This window comes from Rhamphochromis longiceps, linkage group LG19 (assembly GCF_057381845.1).
Source record: "Rhamphochromis longiceps isolate RC_006_pf linkage group LG19, R_longiceps_female_GT1.1, whole genome shotgun sequence".
Classification (NCBI taxonomy): Eukaryota; Metazoa; Chordata; class Actinopteri; order Cichliformes; family Cichlidae; genus Rhamphochromis; species Rhamphochromis longiceps.
Genome location: NC_140575.1, coordinates 23,730,402 through 23,741,522, shown reverse-complemented (window position 1 = coordinate 23,741,522; position 11,121 = coordinate 23,730,402). Strand labels below are relative to the sequence as shown.

Sequence of the window (11,121 nt, the reverse complement as noted above, 5' to 3'; positions counted from 1 at the left end):
ATGAGTGGCAAACACTAGGTGCTGTAAACTAAGTTGGATAACGATGAACGGTTGGCCCAAACATGGCCTACATGTGCAGTTTTCTATTGGTTAAATTACATTTATACTAAACTCAAGGTGGGTCTGGCTACCGGAACACAGACACCACCCTGTATGATACAGATGTTGGTTGTTTTGGGACATTTGGTGTCCACATTTAATCACAATCAGCACTTAGACTTTAAACTATAACAGCTCAAGTCTCCACACACCTGAGCCTTAAGACACAGATGAGGTGTGTCTGCTGTCTCGTCAACAATCAGCTTCAAAAATAGGATACAGTGCTGTTATTTAAATAGTTACAAGTGTACAATTCTGACCACGTGCTTGATTTGCAGGCTGCTTGCAGAGTGATTTATATTATCAAAATGTATACAATTAAATATTAATTTCATTAATGTGAACAAGCTTCCATCTCACAATTCGGCCCTAATAAGTTTTTCTTATCTCTGTTTTTATGTTCTTGCCTTTCGTTGCTTGTCGTAATGGCTGAATTTCAGTTAGTCTCTTTAATTTTACACACAATTTACACACAGACTAAATAAAGATTCCTTTACAGTAACTATAATGTGGTTTGCTGAAAACGAATATATATATATATATATAGCCTATAATATATATTTTGTTGGAGTGATGAATCGAAACACAGAATTAGCACACAGTAAATTTAATATTTTACCCTTGAAATTCTGGTTCATACATTGAAGTGGATATTTTAATTCTCACAACGTACAAATTATGTAAACCAAATACAAACTCAGCTCGGAAGTATTCACAGTTACAAAGATGGCTCATTCTACTGTAACGATAAACTCAAGTCAGCAGCAGCATTTTGAGGGGTCTGACTCTGAGACATGTACATTTTTAAAACATGAGCCCACTTTCCAAACTGCAGGCGTGTAACAGAAAATAGGTAACATGTAGCAGAAGAGTCTAGACTAGCTGTAACAAACCAGAAAGAAATGCTGTTAATGGACAGTCTAGTTAGTCTTTGTTCACAGTATTTATAACTAGTTCAAGTCCTTTTTATATATATAACTAAATCTATATCTTCCTACTTAGATAGACAGATATAGATATATATATACACTCACTGGGCACTTTATTAGATACACCTTGCTAGTGCTGGGTTAGGCCTCATTTGGTCTTTAGATTCAACAAAGTGCTGGAAACATTTTGGGCCATACTGACGTGAGAGCATCACACAGCTGCTGCAGATTTGTTGGTTGCACATCCAATGATGCTAATCTTTTATTCCACTACATCAAAAGCTTCTCTACTCAAATCAAATCAAATCAAATCAAATCACTTTTATTGTCACATCACATGTGCAGGCACACTGGCACAGCACATGCGAGTGAAATTCTTGTGTGCGAGCCCCACAAGCAACAGAGATGTGCAAACACAACAACACAAACGAGCAAAATACAAGAATGGCCAACCTGAAACTAATAAATATATGTACAATATATAATAGTGTATGCATTTCTGGATGTGTATACTAAATATTTTCCTACGTGTGTGTGTGTGTGTGTGTGTATACACATTTTTACAAATTAAATAGTAAAAAAAAAAAAAAAATAATAATAATAATAATAAAATATATAAAATATACAGAGTTGAATATGTGCAAAACAAGTGGCATTTATATACAGTGTGGAGTGCATAATGTTGAAGTTCCAGTAGTGAAGCTGAGGTGTCTATGACGTGTTCAGCAGTCTGATGGCCTGATGGAAGAAGCTGTCTCTCAGTCTGCTGGTACGGGACCGGATGCTGCAGAACCTCCTTCCTGATGGAAGCAGTCTGAACAGTTTATGGCTGGGGTGACTGGAGTCCTTGATGATCCTCCCCGCTTTCCTCAGGCAGCGCTTCCTGTAGATGTCTTGGAGGGAGGGAAGCTCACCTCCAATTATCCGTTCAGAGCACCGCACTACTCGCTGGAGAGCTTTGCAGTTGTAGGCGGTGCTGTTGCCATACCAGGTGGTGATGCATCCAGTGAGGATGCTCTCAATGGCACAGTGATAGAAGGTCCTGAGGTACTGGAATGTGACCAGAGGGCATTTAAGTACAGTGAACTAATTGTTATGTTCAAGGAATCAGTTTGAGATGATTTCAGTTTTCTGACACGGCATGTTATTTTCTGGACACAGCCACCAGAAGATGGTCATAAAAGGATGGATGTCGTCAGTAGCAATATTCAGGTGGTAATTAAACAATGCGCAGTGTGCCAAAAAAAGCATAAGACCACCATGACCAGGCTAAATTGTTGATATAATGGAGGAATGATTCATGTTTTTATCTTTCTTACTCCAAATTCTGATGCTACCATGTGAATCTCACAAAACTCATCAGATTAGGCAACATTTTGGCACGGCATGTGGTCTTCTGCTGAGGTATGATGCATACTTCAAGGCGTAACATCTGCGCATTCAGATATATGCTTTTTGGTTCTAATTAGTGGCTATTTGAGTTGCTGTTGCCTTCCTGTCAGCTCAAAGCAGTCTGACCAGTATCCTCTGACTTCTGGCATCAACAAGGCATTTTTACCTAGAGAACTGCTGCTCACTGGATATTTTCTTTGCTTTTCTTTTTCTCTGGACCATTCTCTGTAAATCTCAATAGATCAGCAGTTTTGGAAATACTCACACCAGCCCAACCCTAAAACCAATAACCATAGTCATTTGAATCTCCCTTCTTCCCCATTTTAATGCTCACTTTGAGCTTCAGAAGATTATCATCTATGTGTCTAAATGTACCGAACTGGCTAAATAGACTAACCAGTTGAACTTGTGTATCTAAAAGAGCGCCCAGTGAGTGTATGCTTTTTTTCTTCTTCATAGGCACACACATAAAGCTTTCAGATACCTGATTTCAACTATATAAGCAACAAGAATAAATCACTTCACTAAAAATAGAAAAATAACAGCCAAGTCAAACATCATTAAAATACAGGGAGCAGTTTGCGTTAACATTCCTCAGCACTGACAGCCAAAACATGCGGCGTGTATATTAGTAAGATGAGAAAAAAAAACTTCATAATGCCTCAAAACATATACAAAAAAGTAACCAACCAATCACAAATGAGTGTGTTTACATATATATATATAAATAATCCATCCTCCCTTTGACTGCTCATATTTATCTTGTCAAATAAAAAAAGATGTTCTTTACAGAGCCAGGCCAGCTGTTACCCCCTGTTTTCACTTTCTATGCTTCTGCAGAGTATAGCTTCACATTTACTGTAGAAAAGTGGTATCCACATTCTCATCTCCTTCTTAGGAAGAACTCGTATAAGTGCATTTCCCTAAATGTCAAATGTCAATGGCAACTGATTCCTGTTCACATCTTTTTTGATGGGAAAGATTCCCCAGCCAAAGCTTGAGAACATTCCCATCATTGGAGAATTCCCAGTTGCATGAAAGGGGCTAATGTTAACTGGACTGTTGTCAGCCGACCTTACTAATTACAGTTACTGCATCCTGACTTTGAAATCATTTGACTACAAAAATTAAAAAACAACAACAACATTTTTTCCATATTTTATGACTAGGAGACAGCAAGGTGGTGCAGTGGTTTCCATTTTTGCCTCATAGAAAGAAGTTCCTTGGATTAAAGTCCACTGGCTACCTGGGCCCTTTCTGTATGAAGCTTGTATGTTCTCTCTGGATACTCCAGCTTACTCCCAGAGATATGTATGGGGTTAGGTTAATTGGTGATTTTAAACTTGCCATGAGTGTAAATGGTTAGACTGGTGACCTGTACTGGGTTTACCCTGTCTTTTTGTCCTATGACACAGCCGGAATAGGTTCCAACACTCGCCCCGGCAACTGGATAAGCACAAGGTGGATGCATGAATGTGTCTTTACATATAAATAAAACACAATAATGACATTTTTGATGAATAAATATTATGTACTTCCCTTTCGTGACACTAAATCGTTGACGAAATGTAAGGATCACACTCCACAGGACAGTAGGAGAAATCCACAAAGATAGAAGGGAGAAACTGTGAAAATGATGTTGTGAAATCATCTGAAGAATCACTGGGATGACGGATGTTGTTAGACTGCATCAATGAGTTAAAGCTGCTTTGAGAAAAAGGATGCTTGAGGGAACTGATTTCTGTTGTGTGAGAAGGTAAAACAGCGGAAGAAGATATACTGCTTAAGTCAGAGAAGGAAGCGGGGATCTGATGGTGCTGCAGAAAATGATGCAAGGTTTTCTGTTCATCCTTGGGCTGTGACTGAGATGGCTCGCTGGCTCCACCTAGCTGCAACTTAGCATCATTGACGTTAGCTGTCTGCCAGTCGTACTGGTCACAGGAGAGGTGCACAAGAGGCCCGGGAGTATTCTGGAGCGGTCTGGATAACATGACACTGGAGTAATCTGAGCAGCAGGGGGAAAGATCAGTTGCAGACCTTCTGGTTAATGTTTTCCCTGATCTACTAATGTCAAGTGGAGACCGGAGACTGGAATATGTTCGCAGATTACAGACACCCTGATAGCTGTGGTCCTGATCCAGGCTGGAGTTCTCCAGCTCACCAAGCACAATGACTTCAGAGTATTTGACTGCAGGCTTCTCCGGCAGCACAAGAGGATTCATACTCTGTGGGGGGAAAAAGCAATGAAGTCAGACATGCTATCTCTATTCCAAGCTCTTTGCACTGCCACTGCTAAGCACCGTACTTTAGAATTTTAAAACAGAACGAACAAGAACTGTAAAAATGGCAAAAAAGCACAGACTGCTTTCTCTGTCTGAATTCTGAATTCACAAGTGACCGACCAGAGAGTTTATCAGCTTGGCTCCAATGACCCACTTTGGGAGACAGCCTCAAGTGGCCATCTGAGGAATTGCAGTTCTTGGCACTTTGCATTATGTGGCTTGGTTCCCACTGACAGTAGCCTTAAAATGGATCGACAACGGGTATTTTCACTTTCAACTAATTGGGCAGCATATTTTTTTTCTCATCAAACATTATTTAACACCCGTGATTTGCTTTACAGTATTTGCAGCCACAGATTGGTACAATAAAGTCTGCCCTTTTGAATAGCGGTAAGCTCCATAGAACAAACAGAACAAATGTCAGGCTTTTGCAACTCAAACAATACATGAAAGAAGGATCAATTGATTATTGGTTTTATTGTGATTGGCTGAAAAAACCTGATTTACCTCCAAGGTAGTTTTAGGGGCCCAGTGGGACAAGCTACTGTTGGAAGGATCAGGGACATCTTTACACAGCTTCTCTTTCACACTAAACATCACAGAAAATATAAATAAATAAGTAAATAAAAAACGTAAAAATTCATCTCAAGGCTTTGCATGCAATAGCTATATGTTTGTATAAGATAGATATTTAAATGGATATCTTACATTCCATGCTGTACTAGGCAGGCCATCAGTATCAGTGCCAATATCGTCAGCACGAGTGGAACGACCACATACATCACTACCGAGATGTCCTCAGAGCCTTCAAAAACACATAAAGTTGTTAAATATAAAGGTGTGTGTGTGTTTTATGCTTTCTTTTTTTTTTACTTTTAAGGTTCATTTAAGTTTGTCCTCACGTATGTGCACATTAGCCATGGTCCCAGTTTCTCCGGCACCAGCCTCAGTATTGGCCAGCATGACGATGGCGTAGTTACCGGGTGACAGATTCTGCAGCGTGTAGCTGCGAGCGTGACCAGGCACAAAAACACCTAAATAAACATGAGAAGCTATAATTGGCAAAATGTGATAAGGCAGGCAATCCATCAAGTCATAACAAATGGAAGGAAAAACAAACATCAAGCCTTTTACCCCTTTTCTCTCGGTTAACTTCATCCTCAAAGGAAAACAAAGACAAGTCGGTCTAACCTTGCACTTCCAAAAGGATTGCTTTTAATAAAGCGGTGTTTAAAAAAAAATGCATGATGTTTTTAATCTGTAGTTTTTCATCTATGCTTCACATATCCTTTTGCATCGTAGCGTGTTTTTTATGAGTCTGAGGACATGAAGTGGCTCAGACTGCTGCATAGTAAAGGTTTAGTATTGTTAGTCGTGTTTCTGCTGTGTAAATTCGAGAGTGGCTGTTTCGTGATTATGGTAGTTTACAGTACTGTGAAAAAGTCTTACCCCTCATTTCTTTTTATTTTGCTACCAAAACGGGAAGCAGGTGCACCAATTTATTGAAACATATGCAAACAGACATGGAAATACAGTATCTATGTAAATGTTGAGGTCGGGGCTCTGGGGAAGCCACTATGAGGGGGGGGGGTTTCTATCCAAGAATGTTTATATTGCACTGGCAGTGTGAGGTTTTTTTTTTCTCATATTGACAAAATGAAGACACCTAATCAGATGCTTTCCAGGCAGATCAAAATCTGACTTTAAGTTTCTGTGTAATTTCATCAATCTCGTTGAGATTGGGCTAAAATACAGCCTCAACCCGTGACAGAGCCTCCTGTGTTTTACAGATGATTGTTGACACTCACTGTTATACCTCTCCTGAACTTCTTAATATGATTTGATGACCAGTTGAACCAAAACTAATACCGCTCATCTCCTGTAGATAGCATTTGGTTTTTTGGCCTGCCACATCTTCTTTTGTCCTTCCTTTGTCCAGCTGCCTCAAATGCCCAAGGACACACTGCACATCATGCCAGAATATGCAAAGGTTTCTCTCCCACTCTCCTTTTTCTGAGAATATGCAAAAGTTTCAGCTAATACCTCTTAGGAGATCACCTTGTTGGTGCAAAGAAATTATTTTATGACTGTGTTTTCTTTGGCATTTTTTTTTACATTCAAATAACGAAATGGGGAAAAAAGCATTAAATGGCTTGAGAAACAATACCAAAAAGAAATTAATATAAAAAAAACATAGGACCGAACTTAAAATTTGTAAAAAGCAGCCAATTTGCAGCCAAATATGGAGAACTATTGCTCAGGACCACGTTCTTTTTTTGTACAATGAAGTACTCATAAACTGCTGACTCATTTCTACAGGGATGAAGTTGTTAAAAATAACAAGTATAGGGTCTTTACAATATAAAGCACCTGTGAAGCTGGAGTCTGCCACAGCGGTGATTTGACTAAATGTCTGCATGTTAACGTGCTAATGGTGACAATAAAAACATCCCGATGTTTAGTAGGTTTAGTATTTGCACAAACCAAAGTAATGCAAAAATGATCACCCTGATGGTTGATATGCTGTTACATTTCACAACATTTTTTACTATTATAGTTTGGAAATGTCACTAAAAATGTGCCAAGTTCATGAAAAAGTCTGCCATTATCAGTAAATCTATGTTTGCCAAGTAGATGCTGGATGTTAAACTGAAACACAATTGCAGCTTGTTGGAGTGAAATGAAACAAAAATCAGATACTATGTAAGGCCATTTTCATCTTGTTGCTGATCACTTTTGTGCGGCTGTGTATAAAGTAAAGGTGTGTCTTCATATGTGTGTCAGGGACTCACTCCTTGCGGGCTGGTCTCTGGTTCTGTAGTACAGAGTGTAGTTACGGAGGAAACCACGAAGAAGCTCCACAGGTACAGGACTCCAGGTGAGCTCCACCATGCCGCCTGAGATCTGCTGCACTTTTACGTCAATACCAGCTGAGGGTGCTGTGCGGACAGAAACGAAAGCAGGCAGTGCGATGATGGCGATGATAACTAAACCACATGTTGTAAGAAAAAGGCTATACCCTTATTTCCCAACACCATCCAATCTGATTAAATTGTTTGCACCAGGAAACTGAGATGATATCATCTTGCCCACGAGTAGGTGACCTCCTTCCGTGACAGTGCGCAGCATTTCTATTCTTTTAAAGCTCTTTGAGTGTTCAGATAGAGTATAAGAACCAGTCCATTTACCCCTGTTCAGCATCTTGAGACAATGTCCCTCATTTTGACTGGCTCTGCAGAACATGCACTTTTCTAATGTCTGCCTTTTTATTATAATGAAATCAAGTTTTAGCCTATCTAATGTGAAGCCAATCAGTGAAAGTTGCAAATTACCATAAAGTCACAAGCTTTGCAGATTTTAATGAATCTGATGGAAACTCTATTTTCAGAAAAACAGAGTTTTTGTCCTTTTTGCTATTGTTATTTTTCTAATTTTGCACGAAGGGAAAATGTGAAATGAAGTGTGCATGCCATAAAATTGTAAGCCAAAGCTACATTCAAATATAACACATCTGCCTACATCCAAAAACTGTTTGCACATTGTTGTTGCTACACATTTAGTTTGTTGGGGTCTAATCACCCTATCTATATGTAAAGGTGGACTGGGAGATTTTTATTTATTTATTTTTAATGAAAAATATGCTGTGTTGAGCTCACTAGATCACTGTCATGACTTAATCAGCACCAACACAGATTCAGCCAACAAAAACAAGAATTAAAACAGCAGCTAAAAGTGACTTGTTTGTGTTGCAATTAGCCTTACCATCCTTATCAGCAATGGCGTGATGATGGTTTTCATGACATACAACACGAAGTCATTGGCTTTCATAATGCACAGAGATTATAGTGCAACTCATCTTAAGCATCAATGCTGCCATTCAACTATTTATATATATTTCTACTATTCATTCATTGTCCACATGAATTGCACAATTTTGTAAAAGAGTCTACTTCAGTTGTTAGTTGGATTACTTTGAATATTAGGAACTAATTTGCAAGAACATTTTTAAGAGGTGGAGCTTGAGCCAACTTGAAATTCGCCCTTGTGTCTGCGAAATTATTCGTTTAAAAAAAGAAAAAGTTCATCTTTAACAGACGACCTTGAGAGTAGCAGTCACACGCACGATGGGGAAATTGTGAAGCATTGTGTATTTTATTTTTCTTACTGTATTTTTCACAGTAAGAAAAATACACAACCCTCAAAAGCCAAATAACAATCACATCGAGGTTGAAAGGCTACTTTAAAGCTCAGCATGAAACAACTGCAGTGTTGCACAGACTACATACTTCCTTGCCGTGTGTACGTGTAGAGCGTTGTGTTTTTCCCCGCTCCTCGTTCGCCATACACGGCTCTCACAGAAACAGCATAACGCTCCATTGGCTTTAATCCCTCTGAAAAGAGATCAAACGTGAAATACACTTTACTTCTCTGCTCTGTGTCTTCCTCATAAATCATCATCTTGATAAGTGGATATTAAGATTGATGGCGCCGCAGTTTTAAACAGGCAGAGTTGTATTTTACAGGATTACCTGTGATAACCAGCGATGTCTGGTAGCGATTCAGCTCTTCCCAGTATAGCGTGCTGCTATTTTTCTCTCTCACCGCAAACCACTCCACCACATAGCTGCTCACAGATGCATCAGTTAGAGCCACCCACCGAACCTCCAAGCTACTGTCGTTCAGAGGAGTTGCAGTAATGTGGCATGGGGATGGTGACTCTGTGGAGCGAGGAGGAACAAGATGACTACCACGGGATTTAAAAAACAATTGTTAGTGCATTAAATTTTTTTTCTGGCGTCTCTTGTTTGATATTGGTCCCTTATAATGTCATAAATTACCAAAAGTCAGATTAAACAATGGTGTCGGTAAATAATGGTGTATCTGCACCATTATTAGTACAGTTTGCTGTCTAATTTGTTCACAGGATTTCTTTTAGTGTAATACCTGCCCTTCCGCCAATGAAAGATCTCTTTATGACAGACAAATTAACTTTTAACAAATGCGGATGACAAATGCACCAAAAGGCTTTGAAAGGTTCAAAGACCTTCTTTGGGCCCTGTCATGCTTTGCTCCTCAAAAGAACTTTGTCTACTGTTTCTTTTAAACATGGATAATAACACACTATTCAGTCTTTCCTTTATACTGTTTATATTGTGTCATGTTTATATTATATAAACTCTGTGTTTTTAAAAGTCCTATACAAATAGTTATTATTTTTATTATTATTATTTTGTAGTAAGAATCAGCCGCATGACATCTGGCGTGTCACGTTATTAAGTATTTTTGTTTCCTGAATTCAGGTTCAGGTCAGGCAGGCTGTTCCTCCCACTCACATCCTCCAGGTTACACTGTCAGTGTCCATATGGGCTCTGAAGTCCCCAAGTAGGACAAGTAAGTCTCCGGCTGTGGCACATTTCAGCACTCCAGTCAGGGACCTGAAGAAGGCCAGGTACTCTGCTCGACTGACCCAAAGGCGCAGGGAATCAACCTTCTCGTTTAGTGAGGAAAACCCCAACGTGCAGTCGTTGAACTATATATACCCACCAGAGTCCAACCCCTCTTTAGCAGACTGGTTCCTGAACCCAAGTTGTGGGTTGAAGTGAGCCCAACTATATCTAGCTGGTATCACTTGGCCTCAAGTACTAGGCTCAGGCTAAAGAGGGGACATTCCATCTATACAAGTCCAATTTCAGCAACTGAGAATCAGATTGTCAAGTCTTTGACAGCTGCCTAATCCCTTAGTTATACTTCAATAGGCTCAGGCTGCTCCAGTGATGCACTGAAGCCCCCCCTCCGTGTTTACGCACAACAATTGCATGAATTGTTGGCGATTGTTAAACTCTGTTGCTCTCTTCCAGAATGTGTCTTTTGTCCTCCCCTCTGCTCTCTTCTCTTTCCTCTCACCTAACCGGTCGCAGCAGGTGATCTTTACCCTGCAATACAATGCACCTTGAGGCAACTGTCATTGTGAATTTGCTCTATATAAATAAAAATTTCATTAGACTGAATTATGTGGTTGCCTCTTTTGAGTGAAACATGAATACTCTGGTCTACAACTTGGAAAGAATAGGGAAAAGAGAAATAATGGGTGGGGTGGCATTCCTAACTCGGGCATCTTTGTGTTACAGATAAAAATATGGACAGAGATCTTTTAACTACTCTGCAAAAACCTTTTGTGGGAGCCAACTGCCAAATGTCGTCATTATAAGTAGGAACCGCATTATTAGAAACATGTAGGATCCATGACATTTCCATGGCATGTCAATAAACATGTCACGTTTAATTGGAAAATTTGTCAGAGACCAATAATTAACAAGTTACTTTTAGTATAATCCTCAAAGGCAATGTATTAGAAGTGCATTTGGTCCACTGTGTGCAACTTCAGTGATTATCAGATAATGATAATAATGCAGAAAGTC

At 39.4% G+C, this 11,121-nt stretch overlaps 1 protein-coding gene across 1 annotated transcript in view; it reads right to left on the bottom strand.

Annotated features, from left to right (window-relative positions):
• Nucleotides 1-724: 724 nt before the first annotated feature.
• The window catches only part of LOC146646793 (interleukin-31 receptor subunit alpha), a 20,873-nt gene continuing 10,476 nt past the window's right edge, over nucleotides 725-11,121 (bottom strand). Inside the window, exons 9-15 of the mRNA XM_085391602.1 lie at nucleotides 9,232-9,420; nucleotides 8,989-9,093; nucleotides 7,495-7,641; nucleotides 5,605-5,736; nucleotides 5,411-5,507; nucleotides 5,210-5,291; nucleotides 725-4,645 (exon numbers count right to left, since the gene is read on the bottom strand). Of these exons, the coding sequence (XP_085247728.1) occupies nucleotides 3,971-4,645; nucleotides 5,210-5,291; nucleotides 5,411-5,507; nucleotides 5,605-5,736; nucleotides 7,495-7,641; nucleotides 8,989-9,093; nucleotides 9,232-9,420 (1,427 nt within the window). The 3' untranslated portion in view covers nucleotides 725-3,970. The remainder of the gene's footprint in view (nucleotides 4,646-5,209; nucleotides 5,292-5,410; nucleotides 5,508-5,604; nucleotides 5,737-7,494; nucleotides 7,642-8,988; nucleotides 9,094-9,231; nucleotides 9,421-11,121) is intronic.